We start from the raw sequence: 26,567 nt of genomic DNA on the forward strand, positions 1-26,567 counted from the left end.
CGCAGGAGCGCTGTATCTGTATGGCGGCCCGCGGACAAGGCCTCGGCGACCTGCCCAGAGAGCCAACCCGGTGCGGAGGCCCGAGAGCCCGCCGAGCCCGGCGCTGCCGGCTCGGGCCTGCGCCGGGGCTGATCCAGGAAACAAGAACGCCCAGCACGGGCGCCAGCCCTCTGCGGCACGGGCCAGCCGCCGCGGCCGTCCCCGCCGCCAGCCACGGCACCTGCAGCGCCCCGCAGGCAGTGGGCAGGGGCCCGTTGCGCCTGGAGGAGCGGGTGGGCGGCTGCGGCGGGGCCGTGCCCAGCGGCCCGTAACGCGGGCGGGCGCCGCAGGGGCCGCCCCGGCCGCGTCTGAACGCGCACAGGAGACTCGAACCTTAACGACCGCGCAGCAGCCGGCCGGTGCGGCCCCTGGGGTGGGGGCAGCGCTACCCGCAGCGGGCGGGCCCTGAGGGGCTGGGGGGGGAGGGCGGTAACGGCCCTCGCGCAGGCGCGAGCCCCGCCGCCCGCCACGTGGCTCGCGGGAGCGCGCAGAGGGCGGCCCCACCGCTTCCCCTTCCCGCCACAGCTGCGGTCGTTTCCGCTGTCGCCACTTCCCTTTCCGGCGCGCGCCTGTGCTTGACTGGGGGTCCCGTCCGGTGGCGCACGTGGCCCCCGCCGCGGGCCGGGCCCGCCGCCGCTATGCTGGTGCTGTTCGAGACCGCCGCTGGGTACGCCATCTTCAAGGTGAGGTGCGCCGTGCCGGCTGGGCGCCGTGCCTCCCGCCTGGCCGCGGCCCGTCCCCGCCCGAGGGGGTCTCGGCGCGGGGGGCGGCTACCGTCCCGGCGTGAGGCGGAGGGGACAGCCGGGGGCTTCTCGGGGGGTTACCCGTGCGGGGGGCCGGGGACCGGGCAGTGGCGGGGGGAGCAGGAGTTGGGAGGCCGTGTGGTGAGGGGGGCGCGGGCAAGTGGCTGCGGCGGGAGTCGGAGGGTGATTAATGGGAGGAGGGTGGGGGGAGGAATGGGGGGGCTGCCCCAGCGTTCCCGCCAAGCGCCACCCGTGGCTCTCACTGCCTCCCACCTGCAGGGGTCTTTGTGAGGGGCCGTGCCCCTGCCCCCTTCGGAGGCTCTGGAGCCGCCCATGGGTGGGCACGTTGCCCGCCTTTACCCCCCGGGCTCTCCGCCGCGCCCGGTGTTCCAGCAGGCCCCCGCCGATGGGGCTGGCGGCGGGTTCCCCCGCTGCCGCGGCCCGAGCGTTCCCAGAAGCGGGGCCTGCCCGCCGGCCGCACACGGGCAGGGCAGCGCTGGCGGGCGGTGTGCCGCCCCGCTGGGGGGAGCAGGCCGCTCCGCCGGGCCCTGCCGGCCTCCCGCTGAGGTGCCTCAGGCAGCGGTTCCACGGTGGTTCGAAAAAGTCCAAACCAAAGCTGCTGCGGTTTTGTGTTCCTCTCTGCTTAGTTCTCTTGCTCGAGTGTTGGTGCTCGTACAGTTCCACCAGTTTGCTTATAGAATTTGATCCTAACACTTGTATCCTACCCCGCCAACTTGGTCTGCTTTTTTCTGAGTTTAGCTTGTGTGAACACAAGTGCAGGTGCAAAGGAGCAAGGTGCTAGTTTCCTTAGTCAGCTGCAGAACTACGCCCTTGGTGCTCTGCAGAGTATTACGTTTACTTGATCTGCCCTGAAACCTTTTCTCCTCATTGCAGTGCAGCTGTGCAGTTCAGGCAAGGAGAACGTTAAGGTGTAAGCCTCAGGGAGAAGACAGAAATACTTCTGTCCTGTGCCCCCTCCCCAACACTTACACCTGGGAAACTAATACGTGCAGTGGTCTCCCTGAAAGCTTTGCTCACTGGATGTTTACACTGGCTAATATCCTGCACCTTCCAAGTTAAAAAAAAAAAAAGAATTTTAAAAAAAATTACTTTTTGAGTAGGCTCGAACCTCTTGTGTGGTGCACTGTGGCTTTTTAATCTTTCACAGGAGCCAGGAGAGGCTTAAAATAACCCATATTTTAATTTCTGAAAGCAGGGTAGACATAAAGCAAAGGTGGGAGTGGCATAAAGAGAAATGGAAGTCTGCAGAGGTGCTGCAGCCCCCTGCTGTAGGTGTCGCCGGCTGGGGCGTGGGGTCTGGCTGCCATGTGTGTGCAAAGCGGCTAGAGGGCACCAGGCGCCAAGGCAGCGTTAAAGGCAGGCCGTTAAGCACTTGCTTCCTGGGAAATGCAGTGGCCTGCAGGTGGTGTCTGGGCTGGATTGGATTGGGAGAGAGGTGAAAGCGGTCTATCGGAACTGAGCACAAGTATTTTATTAAAATATATGTTTTGAGACAAGCTTTGATTTTCCATGCCGACGCTCTTTGCAGCTGCCAAGGCCAGATCTGGCGAGCTCCAGCCACTGCGCATCTGCAGGGCAAGGCTCTCAATCACATAGCTTTCCTTTCCTAGACAGGGTAGCTGTTCAGCTGCAAACTTGAGTCATTGTTACACTTCTGTGTTCATTCTGTATCAAAATATTCTCTGCAGTTTAGGTTGGTTTGGGTGTTTTTTTGTTTGTTCGTAAAACAGTCTCTAAAGGTTGTCACTGCTCGTTTTGTTTGGGGAGGGTGTTAGGGGTGTGTGTTTGGTTGGGGGGTGTTTTTTGTTTTTAGTTACTTGAATGTTGGACAGAATTTGTGCTGCTGAATTTTGGGAGACGGTCATGGTCACAGAATCACAGAATGGTCAGGACTGGAAGGGACCTCTGGAAATCATCTGGTCCAACAACCCCCTGCTAAAACAGGGGGGTTCACCTAGAGCACATTGCACAGAATCACATCCAGGTGGGTTTTGAATGTTTCCCGGAGAAGGAGACCCCACAGCCTCTCTGGGCAGCCTGTCTCAGTGCTCTGTCACTCTCAGGGTAAAGAAGTGCTTCCCCGTATTTGTAAGGAGGTTCTTATTTTGCAGTTTGTGCCTGTTGCCCCTTGTCCTGTCACTGGGCACCGCTGAAAAGAGCCCGGCCCCATCCCCCTGACACTCGCCCTTAAGATATTTGTGTACATTGGTAAGATCCCTCTCAGCCTTCTCCAGGCTGAACAGGCCCGGCTCCCTCAGCCTTTCCTCACCAGGGAGATGCCCCACTCCCCCCACCATCTCTGTAGCCTCCGCCGGCCCCTCTGCAGCAGTTCCCTGTCTCTCCCGAACCGGGGAGCCCAGCACCGGGCACAGCGCTCCAGATGAGCCTCACCAGGGCAGAGCAGAGGGGGAGGATCAGCTCCCTCACCCTGCTGGCCTCGCTCCTCCTCATGCCCCCCAGGGTGCCATCGGCCTTCTTGGCCCCAAGGGCACACTGCTGGCTCATGGGCACCTTGCTGTGCATCAGCATGCCCAGGTCCTCCTCTGCAGAGCTGCCCTCCGGGTCACCCACTTCCCTTTTCAGTACTGCTAACAGATGACCATTGCCAGCATAACTGCTCTGCCCTTATGCCTTGGTGATCAAGAACTGTTCTCCTCTGCAAGCTGTGTAGCTGTTGGTTAGTCGCTTGTAGGTGTTGCTTCCATCAGAGGAACTAACACTCTAAATAGTAAGGGCAAATGGGACATAACCATGTTTGAAATCTTGAAAGACTTTTTTCAGTGAGTATTTCAGGACACAAAATATCTATAGCATGTAATTTCTATATATTAAAAACATTGATGTAACAGCTTCTATGTCTTTATTTTTCTCTATGCACCCATGTCTTTATAGAGGCTGAAAATACTGTAGGCCTCAGGGTAGGAAGGATGAATAGTAGGAAAGAATCAGCAGGCTGAGGGAAGGAAGAGTTACCCTCTCTTCAGAAGAGAGGTTTTTCTGTGAACAGAAGGTTTTTCTGTGCCTCAGAGTCCTGTGGGAAATGAGTTGCTATGTTTATTTTCTCAGCTACTAATCGAGTTTAAAAAAAGACAACCTCTTTTGGCTGGGGTTTAAAAATTTGCAAGGGAGCAAAATCTCATGATCCCAAGAATGATTTCTGCACCACTGCACCAAGTCAAATGGCAATTGCATTGCATTCGCATTTTGTGGTTTTGTCCCCACAATTTTTGAGTGAGGTGCAGAAAATATAAAGATGTTGACTGTACTGTTCTCCTGGGCACTTTTCTAGGAATCTGCAGTACATGCTGCATTTTGTGAAATGTTTGTAGGCTTTAGGGGTGTAATTGTTAAATCTTGTCTGGTTAAAAACTGAGGGGGAGCCCCTTTGTACAGAGATGGGATTAAGCCATTGCTGCCTCTTTGGTAATTCTTGGCTCAGTTTACCAAACTGCGGTGAAAAGTCTTCTTTGTAGAGCTGTTCTCTTTGTCTCTTGGGCTAGCTCAGATTAATGAAAGTAACTTGTGGTATCATGCCTTCCTTTTAAAAGTCCCGGATGCGTTTGTATTTTCCCAGAGCAGTGGCAGGTTTGGTTTTGGGTCAGTGGGGTTGTGAATGAGTCCTGCAGAGGAGGTGGAGCAAGCCCAGTTTTGATAAACAAGGAGAGGGTTTTGCTTTAATGTGCAGTTTCAGAAGAGCCCAGCCATTATTGAGCAACTTCTATAAACACACTGTGATATTGTGTGTATATTAGTAGGATAAAGCTGCTAAGAGAAAATGCTGAAACTGTGATCGTCGAAGCTGAGTTTGTTGCCTTGATCAGTATTAACTTCCAGCAGTTGGATACACTGTAAATCTGCTTCAGGTCTTCTCTACTGAATGCAGGGTTGAAGGTTGTTCAAAAGCACTTTAAACACAGTTGTGTGTGTGTGGTTTAATTTTTTTTTTTTCTTCTACAGGTTCTGAATGAGAAAAAGCTCCAAGAAGTTGACAGTTTATGGAAAGAATTTGAAACTCCTGAAAAAGCAAACAAAATGTAAGCAGCTTTATGTGGGGATGGCAGCCTGCCTTTTGGAAGGACATGACTGCCTGTAGTTACGTACATCTGAAGTTCAGAAAGTAGTATTGATTTTGATTTTTCAGTACTGTAAAATCTGAAAACTGTGAACAGTGATAACGTGAAGTCAGCTACTCAGAGAAACTTAAAATTGAGTATCAGTGGAAGAAATAACTTCTTTCCTTGCAGTGTAATTAAGCTGCAGAAGTCATTACCATGTGTCACCGAAGCAAAAAATTGAACAATATTTTAAGGAAATCTGGATGCTTTAACAAGAACATCCAAGCTTCTAATGCTGGAACTGGATGAAATGACAGGTTTTTGTGCTCACAAGAAATTAAAAAATGAAAAAAGTTTAATCCAGCTGAAACTAATAGCATATGAATCACTGTGAGTTGAGAGTTAGTGTTGTTGCCCATGCAATCAGTGAGTGTTAGCACCACTGCATAGCTGCACAGGGATTGCAGTGTCTGCTGACCAAGCTGGCCTTTCTAGCAAATTGCCCTAAAGCTGGGGACAGCAGTGGATTCCTTCCAAGCCTGTCTAGGGCGTTCTTATTGGAAGATTTCTAACCAGCTTTGGTTGTAACGGATACCTCTGAACAAGCTATGCCTTGTGATTTGGATTTATCCGGCTCTGTAACAGTATTAAGAGGAGAGGCTGGAATATCCCACATCTGCCTGTTTGTAGTGTTGTTAATCTTGTCTTGCAAACATCTTGGCCACTTGTGAGACAGGATGTGGCTCTTAATGGATCTTTACTCTGATCAAAGTAATTCCTCTCTCTCCTGCCTTTCTAAAAAGGCATCAGTATAATCCTGGAGCTTCTGTTGGGCTCTGCTAATGCTTAACTTCAGTATTCAGCTTTATCTGTGACCTTGCTTCCTTTGCAGATACTTGACTCACAAAGAGCAGTAGTTAATCAGAACTGGATTAGTCAAATGCATGTCCCTGACAAGGAATTTACTGGATTGAGATAGCTTAACTGTAACCGTAGATACCAACACCACAGGCTATGTGAGGGGGAGAGGAAAGCTGGGCCTAAGGATCCAGCACAGTGTGATTAAACACTGTCCAAATGATTTTTGACTCTGGTCAGCAGTTAGGGCATGGAAGAATTTTCTGTTGTTTGTTTTAAGCTCAGCTTAGAACTTGTATTCTGATGTCTAATTACAGGGGAGGACTTGAGGATTCACAGGCAATGAATCAGTTCAGTTTTAAAGTCTTTGAAGATGCATTTGGTTGAAAAGCTTGTTAAATTTGAGCTGCGCTGGCAATACATTCCAGAGAGGCAGAAGGTTCCCGTTTGAAGATGAGTGGGAAGATGCTACCACCAGTCAGTCAGCAGTGACACCTAGTTAATCAGAGGGCAGTGTTGAAATTTAAATGGGTGATGTCTGTCTGTTAGATATGAACTACAAAACAAAAAGTGGGCTTAGGTTTTCTGATTATATTGGTCCTAGAAATACTAATTCACAGTTTTTTCTTTTTTTTTCTTTTTTTTTTTTTTTTTTTCCTTCTGAATAAAGTTTGTGGGACCCAGCTGAGAAGTCTTATAGGGCTCAAACAAAACTGCAGTCTTGGAGAGAAGAGGGGAACTATAATAGAGACAGAAAAAATGTAAAATGGTTCTAGCATCTGGTTTATGCATGTTCGTTTACACACTTCTATTTTTTTTCTGTAGAGTAAAGCTGAAACACTTTGAAAAATTTCAGGACACAACAGAAGCACTTGCTGGTAAGTGAGTTAACACCATTCTTAAAAATAAAAAAATATCCCTGTCATGCACTAGTTCAGTCATTGCTTACCTCTGTCCCTTCTCTGTTTCCTTGCTTAGTTTTTAAATTACACATTTTTCCAAGTCAACTGTTTTTGTTGTATTATGAAGTCATCCATCCAGTCTGTAGTGCAGTAGAGATGTAATGAGTCCAATTTTTTTCCACCGTGCTTATTTCCCAAGCAGCTTACTAATGAGCACCATGTAGAAAGTTTTGACTGATGTATGTAGCTTGTCGTCAATGACGGATTCTTGTTGAAGCTGAATATAACTGATTTGATCACTGTTTAGTCACTATGACAGAGACAGACGGATGTCAGAGTACCTATATTATTACCACTGCCCTTGTCTTATGGACATGTTTTGCCTGTGTTTAAGCCTAAAAAATGTCTGTGTTCCACTTAGAAGAAATTCAGGTATTTAAAGACAATTAAAAGCCTTATATTCAATATTTTTACTAATTCAGCATTTAAATCCTTGGTGCTGTGGACTAGTTTGAACAGAAATTATAAAAAGTTCTAATAATTCAGAAATTGTGTGACTATTACAGCTGAATTTGCTTTATGACCTCAGTAGGTGGATGTTCCAGGTCACATTTACAGCTAAAGAGCAGTTCTTCATATTCTGATGTAGTAGGGTTAGCTTATAAAGGAAGCTAAGGAGAGAAGAATGGAGACACTCCCATCATGCATGAGATGCAAGTGAAACAACTGAGATTGAAGCTTCCGTATATTACTCTCCCTGGCATATTTTTTTGATTTATGTTGCTTTTGCATAGGTTTGGATTCAGATCATGTATAGTTAGGCTGATTTAAAAAAAAACAAACAAACCCCTCGCAGAACAAAACACACAGACACACACTCCCAAAAAAACCCCACCCAACCAAAAAGTCTTGTACTACTTTGCTTCAGGTTTACTTATCAAAATGGGAGATTATTCAGACTGTCACATTTATTTTGAAAGGAAGACTACATACACGGCTGTTGTAAGTGGGTTGGGAGCTATTGGCTGGCTTGAAAGGTGGAAACTTATCTCCATTGTAGAAAGGTTGAGAGGAAACTCAGCACAGCATTTAGATTTTACTCTTGCATTTCATTAAGGTTCTGGAAATCAAAAATCACTGGCTTCTGCTCTTATTTACTGTGATGAAGATGGTGCATCAATCACAGAAGTTAAGTGGAGCACAGAGCTGACCCACAAAGACAGTTGTATAAATACCTGCTTAAAATATATTGTGTGGAATTGTAAAGTGTTTTCAGATCTATTAATACTTGAGAATGAAGAACGTCCTTCTAAAATTTTTCAGTCTACATGCTATATTAAAAGTTTGTGTCTGACTGCCCAGTCAGTGTGTTTCGCATCATCCTTTGTTGAGCTTTAGGTAGTACATTATCATCATTAGAGGATGCAGGCCGTTACTCAATTTTTAGGATATCATAGTTGCAGACTAAAGGACCTGGAAAATGGCTTGTTAATTAAATGATATACAAAATGTTCTCATATAGCCATGCCTTCAGGAATGTTAAAGATGTATCTAAAGCATATGGCATACTGTTTGTAGAGATTCTTAAACAAAATGAACAGAAATAGAACTGAAACCACATGGAGAAAGGAGAGGCGACTGGGAGAAGGGTTTCTGATTTAGGCCTCCAAAGGAGCAAGTGTATAATTTTCTTCTATTTCAATTTTAGCTACTGCATGGCGAAGTAGTATTGCAGATTAGACTAGAAGTACTGTGGGCAGTTAAAATAAAAAATACTGAGTTAGGAGTAGCATTTTTACATGTTTTAGGAGCAGAAAGAAACTACATCTTTGGTCTTTTTGTTTTATATAGCATCCACAGCTCTTGTAGAAGGCAAACTCAGCAAGAACTTAAAGAAAATTCTTAAGAAGATAGTGGCAAAAGATGCCCATGAACAGTTGGCTGTAGCAGATGCCAAACTTGGAGGTGTCATAAAGGTGATAACTGATTTTTCCATTCTTCCTTTTGTTTCATGCAACTGAAATCTTATAATTGGGTTTCAGAGATCTTGCAATTATTAGCAATGGATTATGCTGCCAGTGCTGTGTTTGCAGTTTGAAAGATAACTAATCCTTAAAGTCAAATGGGTATTGCATATATACGGGGAAGATGTCGTCTTGAGTACACAATTGAATGATATGGTAAAAGTGCGCTGAGGTGTTAAGGTTTGCTTCATTTCTTTCGAATATTTAAATGGTTAGAAACCCAGCAGATTAAAAAATTCATTTCCCTAGTGATCCCGTCCAGAAGAAGTGGGGGGGGGGAAGAACCAAAGAACTAGCCAGGCAGAAATGTTTATTTCTCAATAACGGATGCAGCAGTAGCGGGGTGTGACTTACTATCCTGTCAGGAGTATGCATCATTCTGCCTTCCTCGGTCTACCAGCAATTGTGCATGTCCTTCAGTCCTCACGTACTGGGGGAAGGAAGAAGTATGGTAGAGGTGGACTACTTTTTCCAATGTCTTGTAGGTGTCAAATACGAGGTTCCTATCTTATGTCCAATTACTCCCTGTTCCAGTGAATTTTATTCTGACAACCTCCTCTTGCTGTCTTAGGAAACTGGTGTAGGCTGCAGACTGAGGATTTAGTGTTAAAGCGAATAATACCAAAGACTCTGAACTAATTATTCAGTTTTGTTCTTGGAAAAAGACCCAAAGTCCCCAGCGCTTTGCCTCTGAAATTCTCTCTGTGGCTAAACTGTTTCTAGTAAACTGCAAAATCTTGAATATTCAGTTCCAGTGTCTGTATAACAGATAGAACATTAATTATAAATCTCTTCTTCAAACTGGAATTGTTACTCTGTGGGGAACTGGGGGTGTCACTACCTCGAGCACCAAAGATGACTGAAACTGTTGTGTGATCATGGGATTGTAGTGCGAAAACCAGGTATAATGCGATAAGGCTGGTGGAAGAAGGGCTTTATAGGAATGTTACTGTCACGCCTGACTTCAGACTTCCATTCTGCAGGATAAGCTGAATTTGAGTTGTATACACAGCCCAATGGTTACAGAGCTGATGAGAGGAATTCGCTCCCAGATTGAAGGGCTTATTACAGGCCTCCCTTCTCGAGAGATGGCAGCTATGTGTCTTGGTCTGGCGCACAGGTAAGTTCCTACAACAGGTCTATTTCATCCTGTGTCTGCTCCACTCCTGTCTTCTTGGCTGTGCTGTGCTGCTTGGAGTGTCTCTGACTATGTTATGTGGTCTTTTATACTCCATAAACTAAGCCATATTTGTATCTGAAATCTTGTTTTATAAAGAGCTGTCCAGTTTGCACACATCCTTTTACGGAGAGGCTTCATCTTAACCTGAAGTTGTATTTGATAGCTTTCCTTTGCATGTTATGTACTTCAGAATTTGATTTGCAATGTCTGTAACAGCCAGATGGGTCATTTAAACCTCCATTGCCACTGAGAGACAAGGTGAAGACCATGATTTGCTGAGTTATGCCAGAATAAATACCCATATAATACATAATGTAAATGTTAAAGGCAGAGTTGTCTTCCCACCTTGCTATCACTGCCTCCTAGGTTTAGTGGAACAGTAGTTAAATACAAAGTTGTTGGATCAGCATGGGGTCAAACATTCATTCATGAGTAACTTTTAATCAGTATCCTGATGTCAGCTTGTCCTGTCCACAAGCCATTGGCAAGTTAAGAGAACTGCTTCGCTGTAGCCAATTCCTTAAAAATAAATGCATGTTTGCTTAGAAAATGGGCATTAATATTGAAAAAGAACTTTGAAGATGCAAGTCCTCATTGATATCAAGTGTCTTGTACTGTAGCACACTAAGAAATGTTAAACATACATTAAAACCAGATGGTAATGGGCTTTCTCAGACAGTAAGAATCTGCTCCAGGAAGTTTCTTCTGTTGTTTCACATTAGCGTTGCTGATGCTTGCTGCTGGGTAGGTAGAGTTTTGTGGATGACCTCCAGCTGCTGCAGAACTGGAAGTGCTGTTGACAAATATTTTTTGTGGGGAACCATGCGGAAAGAAACCAACAGCCAGTTTCCTACCACAGCCTTCATGCTCAGTCTGCTGCACATGGTACAGATAGCCTTAACTTTCACCCTGGTCACAGGGTGTGCACATGTACACGTTGGAGCTGTTGTGAAACTTGTGTCAGTGTAGTTTCTGGCCACAGCTGAGAGCAGTCAGTGGCATAAAACTGAGCTGGTATGAATGAATGTATGGACAGGTGCATTAATACAAGATAGGAAGAGGTGGGACATACTTTCAGCAGGATGTCAGGATGCTGATGAAACTGTATTTCTGTCTCCTCAGCCTTTCCCGGTACAAGTTGAAATTCAGCCCAGACAAAGTAGATACTATGATTATCCAGGCAATTTGTAAGTATATTTAGAGCTTAAATTATTAATACATTCAGCTTAGGATAGCTGACTACATTGGTTACAGAGAAGTATTGCTGTCAGTTTCCTCCTAGCATCTTTCAGTAGACTGGGCATTGGTGTTCAGGATGTGTTTTCTTAATAGGGTTTTCCACAAGCAGGAACATTTTTTGGATGATACAGTAAATTGTCATCCACTCTTTCTTAGCATAGAGAGCAGCTGAAGGTACAGGCAGCGCTGGTTCAGTCCTCTGAGGACTTCACTTCCCAACATGCCTTCTGAGTAGTGTTGGGAGAATGGGCCCCGCAGGATTTTCTGTGGATTTTCTAGCCCTTCATTTTGGTGGTATCTTGCATAGTGGGCATTGTAGAAATACATTCTGTAATTGGGCATGTAAAACTCACTGCAGTGTGTAATGCTGCATTCCATCTCCTTGCGTTCTTAATGGAAAACAGACTGAAATTGTAAATGCAGCTAGGGAAGTCCATTCCTTATTTTTTCCTTGAAGACATCTGCATCATAATCAGCATGCTTGCTGTGAAGCAGTGGTGAGGAATCCTGTTTGAAATATTAAATCCCAGATTGTTGTCAATGATGAAACATAGTTAAGCTGAAATTAATGATTTGATTTCTGTTCCTTCGTCACTACCACTGAGACAACAGATGGGAATGTTGGTATTGTGTTAGTGGGAAATATTTTACCCTCAGGGCTCTGTAGCAATATATGCTGTGGGTGCTACACTCTTCTGTTGTAAATCCAGTTGCTGGTCATATCTGGTAAACGGTAAGACTGTTGTATTTCTGTTGGGTATATTTATATTATAAAGGCAACTAAAGAGCTTAGTACAATCTTTTAAATGAAGTAATTAAATACCAGATCAGTTTCTCACCATTAAAACATTTTTCCTTAAAGTTTATTAGATGGCTAAGTTTAACATCAGTCTTGTGTATAGCATTTTGGCTGACTGAGAGGAAGGATGACTGGCTGCTGCTCGCCTTTCAGGGGAACGTGCTTTGCAGCTGTTAGTCTGTACCAAGACTGTCCCAGTGATGAAACTTTTGGGCCACACTGACAGTAATACTAGAATTCCATAATATTGTGCCTGGGATTATGCAGTTCCCTGAAAAGTAAAGACTTCTAATGTACCGCAGCTTATGTTTTATTCTAGCTTTTATGGGATAAAACACTTTATGCTATTTAAATCTGTTGATTTGAGAGTTTTCCATTTTTAGATTATCTTTTTTTAAAAAAAAAGTCCATTCTTCTTTCTCTTAGCACTTCTTGATGACTTGGACAAAGAACTGAATAACTACATCATGCGCTGTAGGGAATGGTATGGTTGGCACTTCCCTGAACTGGGCAAAATCATCACAGATAACCTAACGTATTGTAAATGTGTGCGGAAAGTTGGTGAGTAATAAGGAGACATGAGCCTGGAGAATGTTGCATGTTAGTATGCAGTGCATTAATGGCACTGATTTGTAGACCAGCAACTCGCTCATCCAGCTAGTCATGACCCTGTATACAATCCTGCCTTCAGCAGCAGTGTAAATACGGCCAGTAGAAATGTAGTGTATGGTCGCGTCTGTATCTTGATGCAATTTATCATTTTTAAGCTTAAAAGAAAGCTAATGCCATATCGTCAGTGAGTTCTTCATGGAACACCAGCATATCTTCTTAGAATTACAATTAATCAGCAGACCACTTTGGAAATTAGCTGCCAAAAACTGATATGAAGAGAATTGCTGCATGTTTGTGAGTGATCTCTGAGAGAACAACTACTATAGTTGTTCGTAAGAGCAGAAAAGAATGACCGCTATAATATTTCGGACACTTGCCTCAGCTCTTCAAGCATGTGCTTTGTATTGAAGATTTTTTTTTTTAAATAATGACATTTGCAGTCCAGAGAGAGACTTGTGATTTTAAGGGAACTCTTTTCCCAATTATAGGAAGAATTACATAGGTTTGGTTAGTGGTAAATGACTGCTTGCTTCCTGGAATTCTTTTTAAACCTGTGACTGAGAATTTTGCAGCAAGTAGCTACTGAAAGATGAAGTTTCCGCAGTTACAGAATAAGGGCGCTTTTTTCCTAGTTTCAAATTTAATATTTCCAACCATTCTCAGCTAGTATAAGCGTAAGTCAGAACACTGACATGTATTTTGGGAGTTTGGAATAGCATGACAGCAGTCTTGACTCACTGTTGTTGTTTTGGCCTTTTATCTTTATCTGTTTCTGTGCTTTTTTTACTAGTTCATCTTGCCCCCAGCATGAAACATGCTTTCATCTGTCCCCCATAGGAGACAGAAGCAATTTTGCTGCCTCTGATGTTTCTGACATCCTACCAGAGGAGATTGAACAGGATGTGAAGGCTGCTGCTGAGATTTCCATGGGGACAGAAGTATCAGAGGAAGACATAAACAATATAATCCATCTCTGTGATCAGGTATGTACACATGGATGAATAGTAACAGGAACTCCATTTTAGCCATATCGGAGCCCCTTCTGCCAAGGAGAGGTTTTTCCTAAGGTATTGCTAACACGCGATGGCAGTGATGATTCCTATATTGGTGCTTTCCTGATATACAGACATGAGGGTGCATAGTCACTACCTCATCTGAGCCATCTCAGCCTGTTGATATCTGCACAGTCTTCCAAAACTGGCAGTCTTACTTTTGTGTGACTTTTGGCATCGTCGTGCTTTTTTAAGTCTTTGAGATAATGGTACTGTATAGCATCTTTTTAGTCTGTCACTTTCAAAGCTAGGTGATACACCCTGGGTTAAAAGTGGAGTGCTGAGGCCTCAAAAGGAATTGGGAGACCTATCCTGCTTTCATCTGGATTGTATGTGAACTCCCTCAGACTTTAGTGGTGCCAGTTGGATCCCTTTGTGACTACCAGGGAGTGGCAGGGTTAGGAGTTCCTGTTCCTGGTCTAGACCCTGCTGCTTTTTTATGTCCGTTCTAATTGTGTGTATTTGTATGGAACAAGTAAAGAGCATTTATCCCACTTCAAGAGAATGGTGGCAAAGATTTATGTGAAAACTGAATGTTCCAGGGTTTTGTCCTAGAGAAAATGTCTTTACTAAGTACTTTTGTTCTGCCTCGCTGTCTTTGGCATGTTGTCAGCTGCTTTATCGGGAACGTTGCTGAGAAAATAAGTTGCATAAGGGAATAAGCAGTACAGATCCAATATACTTTGTGGATGGAGGTCTGTTATGGGAATATGCCTTATAGAAAGCTTTCTGTAACTCTGGCTCTTGGCTGTTTGCATTTTGTTAATCTTCATTGGAATTCTCAGCACTTCCTCTTTTCAATATATTTAGCTCTTAAATCTTTATTGGTCAGCTGATACTGATTCCTGTAACCAAATTCTGTCTGCCAGGTAATTGAAATCTCTGAGTATCGAACACAACTGTATGACTACCTGAAGAACAGAATGATGGCTATTGCTCCTAATCTTACTGTCATGGTGGGCGAACTGGTTGGAGCAAGGCTCATTGCTCATGCAGGTGGGTTACGCTGATCAGCATAAATAAAGCTTAGGTGACCTCATCAGAGATTTTCTCTGACTGGACAGTTAAAAGGATTATGCAAGGCCCTGATGAACATCTCATGGTAAAGGGGGGGAAGGTGGCTCTTGAAGAATCTGAGAATACCAGCATGAGCTTGGAAGTAGCCTGTGATGACAGAGTTCTTAGTTGGCCTGAATTCTTTTTGGAATATGAGGGCAACTTAAGTCACTACCTCTTCTGAGATGCTTACCGAGCCTCCTGCTGATAGTCCAGTCGCTTCTGAGGTAAAATGGTGGCAAACTGGCATTAGACTTTTATAGTCAGACTGACTCAGGGTAGCAGCCTTATTTCAGTTATCTAAGCTGCAGTTCTGTGATGACGTGTTCTTGCTGCCAGACTTTGTTGGGAGTAGGCATTACTCCAGTGCAATATGTTTTATTGAGTCAGCCGCCTTTCCTGTTGCTGAAATCAAACCGAGACAGTTAGTTGAAGCATGAAAGACTGAAGCGGGTCACCTGTCCTTCAGGAAATGAATGTGAAGCAGCTGTCATAGAAATAGGAATCAGATGGCTCTGAGATTCTTCCTTTTGAATAGTGTGGGAATCTAGCCTCCTGATTCTCTAGCTGATCCTCTGACAAATTACTGTTGCTGTGTCGCCTCTTTCTAGGTTCCCTCTTGAATCTGGCAAAACATCCAGCTTCAACAGTTCAGTTACTGGGTGCTGAGAAGGCGCTCTTCAGAGCACTGAAGACTAAACGGGACACACCTAAATTTGGCCTTATCTATCATGCTTCCCTAGTGGGACAAACCAATACTAAAAACAAAGGAAAGGTGAGTTGCAGAATTGTTTACAAGCTTGGCTTTTTCCAGAGCGTGAATGTCTGCTGATGATGTGGCTTGAGCTTCACAATGCAGCTCTTTCCATGGCTTGCTTTACTGTATTGCTTCATGGTTACGTGGAAAATAACACTGTCCCACAAATCTTTGGATGTCATTCATTCCTGTTCAAAAAAGCAAACAGGATTGTCCCTTTGATGCATCCGAGTAATAACAGATGCGTAGCTGTTGAGTTATGATGTAATGGTGAATTTCTCAAGGAGTATGTTACTACTTTCTTCTACGTGATAGTAAACTAAGCTGTTTACAAGCTTTATTTTTGCTTAAAAATCAGTTGTGTTGTGCTTAAGCTAGTAACTTCCGTGGCTGGCTTTTAAGGAACTTAGGCTTTTACCATGCAGGTGTTTGAAAAAAAAAAAAAAACAAACTAGAAAGCTGTCCAGATGGAAATGACACCTCAAACTAATCTGATCTAAAAGTTGAGCTAGTGTGGGATATGTATAATGAACTTGCTGTCTCAGATGCTTCCCCTCTATTTATCAAGAAAATAAGGTGTAACATTAACAGTATTTCAATGTTGAAAGAATGATGTACTAACTTTTTTGGACTAAACACTGCTAGTAAATGGTTACTTTGTTCTTTTGTTTGCGAGTGTGGTTTCCTGTCGTTGCCTTACATGAAGTCTTAGCATTTAATACTTTTTCGGCTTTTCCAGATTTCTCGAATGCTGGCAGCTAAGACTGCCTTGACTATTCGTTATGATGCCCTTGGAGAGGATACTAGTGCTGAAATGGGAGCTGAGAACAGACTAAAAGTAGAGACGAGACTGAGGCTTTTGGAAGAGAGAGGGGTAAGTCTGTCAGAGGGCTGCATGAAGCTGACATTCTTGTTTATGATATGATTTTCTGATGCACTGCTTTCTGAGTCTTTTCCCTTCACTCAGTTGTGTGATCTAGTGTCACTATTACTCTGTACTTTCTCTCAAGCTTGGCTGAAGCAGTAGGGTTTTTAAGCTGGCTGCATCCATTTGTTTATATGTCAGTTTTTCTTCTTTACATGCCTGTCTTCACTTACATTATACTGAAATATCTTGATTCTGAACAAAATAAGTAAGATTGTGTCTTTACGTTTTACTAAATCTCTGTATTAATTGCAAAAATGTGCTTATTATTTCACAGCTTCTTTCTCTTCACCTTTAGAAGAAAGCGCATTTGGCTTTTCTGCCCACCTCACATTTTCCACTGTGATTGCCCAAAATCTGAACACTGGTGATGCTTTGTCTTAAGGAGCTTTCTCTGTAGCTAATGCAAGATGTTGTTCTGCAAATTGCTGCATTGCCCTCTCATCACCTAATGTATATCCTGCCTCTGTACCTGCTGTTCCATCTGTTGCCATCGGCACAGCATGCTGGGAGAGCATAGGGTTTGTTTTTCTCATTTAGGTGGCATACCTGCTGCGTGTGATCTTGTAAATGATGACTAGGTTCAGCCTTCCGAGCTAGGAGATCTGATACTAATGCTTTGGTACTGGCATCACTAGAACAAAAAAGAAAAATCCAGAAAAACCTGCCTGCTCCTCCTTAAGCATTTCATGGGAAGCGATACTTCCCATCAAAACAAAGGCAAGGAGACATGTTAATACCAAAATGCAAACTGGTCACCTGACAAGTACAAATTTAAATCAAATCCAATTTGGGGCCTGTATTGTGGTTTTAAGGTTGGCTTTATGCCAGGTGATACCTGCCCTGACATGCAGTTACTCTTGCAGAAAAAAGTGCAGAAATTTGAGCTGATCTTGGGAATTTAGAGGTATGATGTTGTATGTCATGTGGCTGTGGTATGTTTGATCCAGTACTAGATGTCCCTTAATTGAGTTTGGCTCTTGAAGAGCAATATTATGAAGGCACATGACTTTCTTACCCCACTTACCTCCCTGTCACTGTTCTTCCATGTGTGAGACTCATACAGTTACACAAGAGCCTGACCAATAATAAATTGTTTGTCTTTACTTTTTTAATTCCTTTCAAGGGCTGTAGAACTAATGTTGTGAATTGTTTTCACGATAAGCAATTTATTTTTCACATCCAAATTTTTCTTGTAGATAAGAAGAATAAGTGGTACTGGAAAAGCCTTGGCCAGGACAGACAAGTATCAAAACAAGAGGTGAATAGTTTTTCCTTTGTGTTTGGCTGAGTATAAATAGCTCTCCATGCTTTTATTTCAGAGAAGCTTTTTGGTTGTGGGCTGAGTTGACTTAAGATCCAGAAAATATTTTTTTGTGTCTTTAAACACGGATTACAGGTCCCATTGCTAATGGGAATTTTCATTTTTCCACACTTTACAGTTGTGGTAAAACCAGTGAATAGGAGAAAGTCCTGATTTTCTAAGAGTAATTTACTGATGTAATCAGGTAACAAGTATATTTAGATACTATCAGTGTCAGACCAAAAAACTGAACAGTTTGGGGAGTTAATATGTAGCAGCTTTATTTAATGCTAATCTGAATAAATTAAAGTTGGCAAAATCAGAGCTTGAATGAATTTCTTTGTCAGGGAATCATGGCATCACAGAATGGTTTGGATTGCAAGAGACCTTAAAGATAACCCAGTTCCAGTCTCCTTGCCATGGGCAAGGACACCTTCCATTAGACCAGACTGCTCAAAGCCCCGTCCAGCCTGGCCTTGAAAAAGCTGTCCTAGAGACCTACTTAGTCATCTTATTCTTAGAAAAGAAAAAATCCTCACTTGTTTTGAGCAAAGCTTCACCTCCTTGTTTAGGTTTTGTATGTAATAAGTAATACGTATCTTAAGCAATATATAGGTTCTGTACTCTGGACACTGTTAGAGCAGTTTCTTGTGCCTGAAGTGACACTGTAGATTGCAACTGGGACAGCTGAACATCTATGGATTTGAACAGGGTATTATTACTCTGAGCTGTGACATCTGGATATTTTCCTTCATTTGGTTGCAGGCTTCTTGCTTAGCTTGGCGTGCTTATTTTGCTGAACCTTTGGTGCAGAGAGGGCAAGTGCTTAGCAAAAGCAGGGCTGAGTGCTAGTTCTGTGAGGAAAAAATAGCACTGTTGCACCCATCTGCAGTCCCCAAACATCTTTCTCAAGCCTAGCTGTAACTTTTGTTTCCATATGCTAGACATTTCAAAGCATAGTGAGATGGCTGTGATTTCTGGAGCAGCTTTTGAAAAGACAGCATCAGGGTGTGTAAGGAGTTAGTAGATTAGGGGAGGAGGGTGTTGAGGAGACAACATACATGCTGGTTTTTGACCTCTTGAAATGAGGAGTCATGAATTCCTGCCAGGACATGTGTCTACTGTTAGACATGCTTTGCAAACATGTCTAGGCTTGGGGGAGAGACTGAAGACAGTTCCTGGCTGTTTGGCTTAGTCTGGCTGCCTAAAAGGGAAACCAATTCAGTCCCTGTCAAATTGTCCTTGTAGTGCTGCTTTATGGAGATTGTTTGAACTAGTGCTTTAAGGAGACTGGCAAGAATCTCTTAGTCTTGCATGGAACTATGGATCATGTATGAATTAGCTACATCAAAGTAATATTTCAGAAATGAATTATGAGATAGTTTTTAGAGATGGTGTTTAAGTGAAGTATTTCAGTACACTTTCCAAAAAAGACATCAGTTTGCATTACCTATCTTTGGCATATTTATTTGCTGGGTTTTTTTTTTTCATTTTTTCTTCATTAGCAGTATTTTGACAATGACAAGGAAGCCAGTGAGCTCTTGCCTGGGTTTAATGGAAGCAAAGCCCACTATTTGCAAAAGCCGGTGTAATCAATTTCTGTAAAGCAATATACAATGTTAATACCAATAAGAATAATTTCTGATGCTTGGAGGACGAATTGATTGATTGTACTGTCTGCTAGCATTACCACATGCTTTCCAGTCTAGTCACTAGCCTCAGTTGGTTTTGTAACCTGTGCAAAGTGGCTACTTCAGATTCCTACTTGAGAGAAGTTCAGATGCTGAGTGTGTGGCTGGGGCCAGGGTGGGGATAGTTTAGGCTTACTGTTTTAAAACCCTTTTCTCCTTCAGTAGGAATTGTGTTCTGAATAAGTAAAAAAAAAAAAAAAAAAAAAAAAGTCTTCATTACTATTAGATGATTCAATTGCCCCTGAAGAGGTCCAACTAAAGGGCATTGGGTTTCAGCGTGGCTGGTTCTCTGCAGCTTGTAGAGGAGGTTGGGATCAAACAAAGGAGCATGTCATATTGGAGAAAAGGCAGCTTCAGGTGCGGATTAGATAATTGAGAGTCCCAGAAAGTTGGTGATACAGGAATGAGCCATAGCATTATCCTGCCTTGTAAATTGTGCCCTGTGAATGTAATGCAGAGGCAGCAAAAGTAAAGCTACTTCTACTCCTGTGTATGTGTATTAGCCTTAGCGTATGCTTATATGGCCTTAACAAATTGTGGGGAGCTATGTGCTTGTGACCATACAGGTATGCTGGAAAAGCTTTCAGCAGCAGAGATATCAATCTAATAGGTAATTTAAGTGCTCTGTAGAGCCTTGAACAGATATAAACCAGAAACAAATTCTTACTTAACTTGTATCTTCTGTTTAGATTGGACAGTTGTACTTTGTGTGGTATCTCCTGTAGTCATGATTACTGATGAGCCATTCATGCATTGGAGAAAGGGCCTCACTACCTGTAGATGCTTTGTTAACTGAGCAAGATTGATTTGTCAATATTCTCAGGAGGTTGTGTTGGAAAGTTTATGTTCAACTGCAGGATCTTACCTGGGGGCTAGCTCTTCTTTTTGTTACTTAAACTGACTTGTTCTCTTCATTACAGCGAAGTAAAAATATTTGACGCTTCTGGTGACTCTACACTTCCTGCTGTTTCAAAGAAACGCAAAATTCAGGAGGTAGAAGAACAAGATGCAGAGGTTGCTGTGAAAGCAAAGAAGATCAAAGCAGAGGTGAAAGGTTAGTTGCTGCATCTGTGCTGCTGGCTTGTTGCTGTGTGCATTGTGCAGTGGGGCTTAACATCTACAGCTAGCTACAATACCTGGTTATTCTCCTTGCGTATGACAGTGTATTTAAAAAAAAATAAATAATCCTTTATGGACTGACACCAGAATGCAGTCAATTTACTTTAAATACATGCTTTTTAACAGTTGTAAGCATATAAGAACACTTAAAACCAAAACTCTACTCATATTCTTCTTGCAGAATTTCCTGCTCAACACGTTTGTATTTAGTGGGCCTCGGTATCTTGAAGACAAAAAAAGCTCTTCTCTGTAAAAACACAACTCGCCTAATTTTCTTTAAAGAATATCATTTTATTATGTATGGAATTGTTTTCTGTCATATTTCAATATATAAACATTGAAAGTCAGAATTTGAGGTGAAATAACACCTGGAAATTTCAGTCTGAATTTACGTAATATGGGAACAGTTGTTATTCTCTGGAGAGCTGAAACTGAACTATGGCCATAACTGTTCTTTCCTTCTCTGATAAGTTACTGTGTGGAGAAGGATTTTGGACTGCATCTTCAGTCTGGTTCATTTTAAGGAACATTCTCTCTCTTCTTTACAGTGTGCACTGCAGCACCTCTAAATGGCTGGCCTAATACTTGCTGTGATAGTGGAGTACTCAGTGTGTAACCTGGCGGGGGGGGGGGAGCAGGAAAGGAAAAGGAAGATGAATTTTAAGTCACTTCTATGAGACCCTAAGCCACATCTGGGTGTGAGCTACTCCCAGGTTTTGTCAACTACTTGTGCCTGCAGCAAGGGAAGGCTGTCAGAGCCATCCTTTTCTGGTGTTCTCTATGCTGTTGTGTTCTGGACTATCAGGGTGTAGTCAGAATTCTTGTTCTGTACCACTTCATGCTCAAGGTGTGACCTTTCTAGATGCCACTTGGTTCACGGTGTCTGTGTACATGGATGGAGCAGCTTGTAGGAATCTAAACTTGAAGTTACACTGGAGGGAGAATCCTTTGTGCTGTAAAGATGAGATCTGTGCCTCAGCTTGTTCACTTGTGCTTATCATGAGACAAGGACACAAGAGTACTTTGGAGGCTTGAACTTTGCCTGCTTTTTTGGAGAATGTGGGTATTCTTAACAGCTACTGGTTTTGATAATCTTTTGAACTAACTTCCCTTACTGTAGTCTCGGAATTGCTGCCTTGGGCTTCCCTTGCATTATGAAAGCAAGTGTTGACAGCTCACAGACTTGAGCTACTCACAGGTGAGGTATTACATTGATTTCTAGCCTGGTCTCTTACAGTATGAGTAGGATTTTTCTGTTCATAGAGATATTTATTATTCAATGGTTCATGCTTTTATATGCAAACCTGCTTGTGTTTGCTTCACTTGCTTTATTGAGTATCGATACTTCCTGGTTTAGGGGTTGGGTGGAGCTTAGCTGTTCTCCTTGAGCTACCAAGAATTATTTGAGCAGTAGATAGTGTTCGGAATGCTTGTGGCCTACTGAAATCTATACTGTTTGCTTGGGGTTCTTTAACTTCCTAAAACCTGAAGTGCAGGATTTAGATGTGTTGCTTCTTGTCACAGGTTTTCTTGTTGAAATGCTAGGGCAGCCTTCAGATGTGTGGTTCATAGCGCCTGCTTTCTCCCAGTTCTTCATATCAGCTGGATCATTTAATTTGGATACTTGGGCATTAGAACTAACTGTGCCAGCTCCTCAGACTATGGAAGAAGTGTTTTCAGATAACTTAGTTATCTCATATCTTCTGTATGCAGAACTACTCCCTTCAGCCTTTAAAATAATACTGCCCCTATGTTTGCAAATTCTGGTTATTAAATACCACCCAGCAAAGTACATGCATTTCCCTGACACCCACTAGACAGACCTTGACCTTGCTCTTTTCTAGTACTGTGTGTATGACTGCACAGCGTGCTAGAAGGGGGGTGGTGGTGGTCCGATAAGTTAGTTCTGTAATACACAGAAGAGTGCAGAGGACATCCCAGTGTTAAGATTTATGTTGCATGTCCACTTAAATATGCACGAGCTTTTAACATTTATATATTTTATTTCTGCTGTTCTTGGCTCTATTCTTTTTAATGCAGTGCTTTATTAAGCTTTTCCCTGGTCAGAGATTACACATCTAGACACAGTGTTATGAAAGAAAGCTCTGCCCCCTCCTTCCCCATGCTGTTTGTGCATGTGATAAATGGGGAGAGGAGTGCAGGCAAAAAGGGAATTCTTCAGCCAGATTAATTTCCATCTAGTTTGTATTACAGGAGGAAGGTAAGGGACAGGAATAAGCTGGGAAGCTACCACTGAAAAGTGATTTGCTTTAATACTTGTTGTAAAGAGAGACGATATTTTGAATTGTGCTAGCCTGAAATGTAAATGTTACTGCGAGATTAGATGCGTATGTTTTCTCTCCACGTTTGTGGTGCATGTACGGCAGTACTTTGGATAGGGACTGGCAGGGGGTTGCGGGTGAGGCATGACTTCAAACTACTTTTACCTTTTTTACACTGAAAAAGAAACTCAAGTGGAAGGATAGAGCCTGAAACAAGATATAATTCATTTAAAGAGTTGTCTGTTAAAACCTGTTTGAATGTTGGGGGAAGGGAAATAGGACAGGTATTTTTGTGACTACAGTCTTGGCAGTTAGATAAAATGCATACCACTGACAGGGCAAACCAGTGCCCCTAGTGAAGCATTCAGCTTGTATTTAAGCATCAGGATATAGTAGCAGCTAGTCACTTGGAAAAGTCTCTCTTAAAAAGAAAAATACAATCTTAAATTAATGGAGTGAACCCTGTGAGGCACAAAGCCTTAAACGACAGCAACATCATGACCCGGCATCTTTATTAATAAGCAATCTGACTTGATTCTGTACATGCAGAGCATCATGTGGAAGAGGGAAGGTACACCAGGCTGGTGTGTAAAAGCTTAGAGAAAACTGGTGGAAAGTGGATGAGTGAGTGGAACTACTGAAGATCACCAGCAGTACTGTACAGGGCCATCAATCATACTGCTCTTCTGGGTGCTGCTTTCTGTGCATCGGTGCCTGATAGCTGTTGGCTTTTTTGTCAGCTGTTGCATATCACAAAGAAACCCCACTGGGCTTGAGTGACTTAGTGTTGCACCCAGAGGGAAAAAGACCATTGCCCCTGGAGCCTTTATCCTCATTGTGCCTAGGTACAAATACATGAAGTTTTATGATGAGTTTTGCTAGAAAGCAGCAACTGAAATCTTCAGGAAGGCATCCGCTGCTAGTTGTGAGAAGTGACAGTGTCTATGAGTGCACAGTGCATCATCATCTGAGGTTGTAAACTGTGACAGGTTCTGCTGCCTGGTGTGTCAGACTTAATGACATGTAGGGTCATAACAAGGAGTTACTTTTCCAAGGTTACCACGCAGCGTTTTGCTTGAGAATGCATAGCTTACCAGTCCAGCTGACCAAAACTGTTACACAGCAAAACATGGTGCGTATGCCTCTGTTTGTATGTACCGTATGACTTGAATGTAGTTTATGCTTATTTTTCAGCTACTTTCTATTTCCCTGTGTTACAGGGAGGTGAAGATATTTACTTTTACACGTTTTTGAATGCCTTCTGCTTGCACACAGTTCACTGTGAATCATGTGTGCGGCAGAATCCACGTACAATTATATTTACCCATTCCTTTATCTGGAATCCTTTGCTGTTTTGCTTCTGGCATTTTTTTAATGTCAGAAAACTGCATGTGTTAGCTGCCTGTATTTTCCTGTAGACTTGTCTAGAAATCTTTTACCCTGAAGCCGATTTTTTTGTCTGAAGCTTATGTTAGAAGCAAAGATTTAAGTGTATTTTTGACTCATCATCCTTCTGCTGCCTTGAGGAACTAAACTTGTGACAAAGTACAATCAAGATGTTAGGAGGTTGTGTGTTTAGGTTTTTTTATAATTGCCCTGGTTTTGGTTTTGTTCCTTTTGTAAGTGGTGAGTGTGTTTCAAAATTAACTTGATTTGATTGTTTGGGGGAGTACAGTGAGAAAATTACTTTTTGAGTCATACCTCCAGTAGCAGCTGTATGCACCACAAACACCATGGGTTTCAGCTTCTCGGTTTTGTAGCTACTGAAGGACTGCTATGTCATGAACTTACTCATGAGTACTGCATACCAAGAAACTTGTTAACCAGCACTGACTCAGCTGTTCAAATAAATTTGACTTGGGTATGCTCCGGTAACAGCCTGGCTACTGCATAGGTGGTCAGCTTGGTAATGATTTCTGCTTGGTTTCTTTACGCAGAGATTCCTAAGACTGTGGTGTGTATTCTAGAAAATTAGTGGTGTATCATAGTGCCTTTGCCACTGTGATAAGATAGACCAGCTATTGATGAATAGTTCTGAAAAATAAATATAAGGGGGCATAGGTGAACCTTTCTTGGGTTAACATTCCTCTCAGCTAATATAAATAATTCAATTCCTGTCTTCCAGGAGAGGAAGGGGTTTCTGCTTTTGCATTAAATGCTTTACATTAGCTCAGCATTAAGAGATCTTAGTGTTTGCCAGTCTAAATGGTAAAAAAACTGATCGGCTTCTCAGCAGATGTCCAACCTCAAGATAGGGAAATCATCTGCAAACAAGCTGCTGCTGGCTGAACTGATTTCTAACATGGGTTTTAGTCCTTCCCCAGCTCTTGTGATGCTGGCAAAAATATTTGTCAAACTGTGGACAGTCTGTTTTCAGAAAGAGTACTTGAAGGTAATTTGGCAGACAAATGAAAACATCCAAGCTTGTTTCAAACTTTGGGAGCAGCATATAGGAGTGGCGTTTGTACTAGGAGATGCGAATAGTGCTGTCTGAACATTGTAATTTGTGTCCTAGGTAGTTGTATATTTTGATTATAGCAATGAGTAGTCATGCAGGTCAGGGCAAAGTAGAGGGAAAATAGCTGTAGAGAGATATAAAGAAGGGGCAGTGTGGTGTTCGGTATTTTTCATTATTAATACCATTATTGCATCCTCCTACATCGTGTAGAAAGGGGTTTTTTGCCTTTTACATGCTTAACTGACAACATGCCTTTCATTTTTCTTCTGTGGTACAGAACAGACAACTGTAGAAGATGATGAACCTGTCAAAAAGAAGAAAAAGAAAAAAAATAAGGAAAAGCAAGCTGAAGAAGAGGCACTGAGTGAGGAACCCCTCATCAGCCCCGTAGTTGAGGTGAGGCAGAATTGCATGGCTCCCTGATCCTTTATGGGAATGGACACTCTCCAAAACTTGTGGCGTGAGGGGGAAAAATGTATTCTCATCTGTATAACCCATGATATGCAAGGACAGCTTTACCCTGATAACTATTTCATTATGTCCAAGAGATTTGCATTACAACAACAAGGTCTGGGAAATTTGTGACTGTAATGCCTCCATATTTCCCTTCCCTTCGTTTCCTCTGTCCACCCCCAGCTTTGGTCTTCTCTGTTAGTATGTCTTTTCTACTGGGCAGGGTGTCCCTTGGTGCTGATCCACAGGCATCTGTCTGGTGTTTAGGATTTGTAGGGAGTGGAGGCTGTTCCGGTTGAATTGATGAAGTATCATTTGATGTTTTCTAGCAACAGTAGAGTGGATGGGGCCAAACTAAACTATTGGCTCAGTTTTGAATCTTGTTCGTAACATGGGGTTTAATTTTCTCCCCTTGGTTTAGTGCAAGTTGGCTTGGTTTACTGCCTGGCTGCAGTGCTGAGCTGCCGGCTTCCTTTGCCCACTGGCCCCACCGTGCTGTAAACATTGAGTGCATTTAGCAGTAGAGGAGGGACATCTCTTGAGTTGTGCTTTGCTGAGTATGGCAGCTGCTGTGATGCTTTCAGGTGTAAGCTCTGTTGCCTAGCTACATGTGTTGCTTTGCTTTTCTATTATGCTTTTATCGTAGCAACGTTTATTTGTTTGCAGAATACAGAGAAAAAGAAGAAGAAAAAGAAGAAAGTGACAAATGAGTTTGAAGACTGATGATGAGCCGGGGGAACACCGGCCCTTGGACAGCTGCTTCAGAGTAGTGTTTCTTGACGTAATTTCTTTAGCCTCTTGCTGAAAACTGACTTTCCTGTGTTGCGAGAGGGCAAGGAGACGATTTTGATAGCTGTCTTCTGCCCTGGAACTGGATATGTGTCTCCGCTACTTAGGTGGATTGCTGGCTTTTTTCAGTTGCTTTTATTGAAAAGCTCACAATAGATCCTCTTTTCATATGCGGTCTCTACCGATAAGGAATAAAAATGTTTTTATGGA

At 43.0% G+C, this 26,567-nt stretch overlaps 1 protein-coding gene across 1 annotated transcript; it reads left to right on the forward strand.

Annotated features, from left to right (window-relative positions):
- The first annotated feature begins 564 nt into the window (after positions 1 to 564).
- On the forward strand, positions 565 to 26,567 carry NOP58 (NOP58 ribonucleoprotein). Its single transcript, XM_080400194.1, has 15 exons — positions 565 to 722; positions 4,761 to 4,837; positions 6,542 to 6,594; positions 8,470 to 8,594; positions 9,626 to 9,762; positions 10,945 to 11,009; positions 12,287 to 12,421; positions 13,310 to 13,455; positions 14,394 to 14,520; positions 15,192 to 15,355; positions 16,077 to 16,211; positions 17,462 to 17,523; positions 20,177 to 20,310; positions 25,393 to 25,511; positions 26,235 to 26,567. The coding sequence occupies exons 1-15, from the start codon at positions 678 to 680 to the stop codon at positions 26,289 to 26,291; spliced, it is 1,581 nt and encodes a 526-aa protein (XP_080256320.1). The 5' UTR covers positions 565 to 677; the 3' UTR covers positions 26,292 to 26,567.

This window comes from Falco punctatus (genome assembly GCF_963210335.1).
Source record: "Falco punctatus genome assembly, chromosome: 8".
NCBI classification, from domain to species: domain Eukaryota; kingdom Metazoa; phylum Chordata; class Aves; order Falconiformes; family Falconidae; genus Falco; species Falco punctatus.

What these genes read in the sequence shown, in the direction of transcription:
- NOP58 (XM_080400194.1), top strand. Translation starts at nt 678, where the DNA reads ATGCTGGTGCTGTTCGAGACCGCCGCTGGGTACGCCATCTTCAAG. An exon ending in CTGGGTACGCCATCTTCAAG is followed by an intron (nt 723 to 4,760) that starts GTGAGGTGCGCC and finishes TTTCTTCTACAG; the next exon opens with GTTCTGAATGAGAAAAAGCT. An exon ending in GATCAAAGCAGAGGTGAAAG is followed by an intron (nt 20,311 to 25,392) that starts GTTAGTTGCTGC and finishes TCTGTGGTACAG; the next exon opens with AACAGACAACTGTAGAAGAT.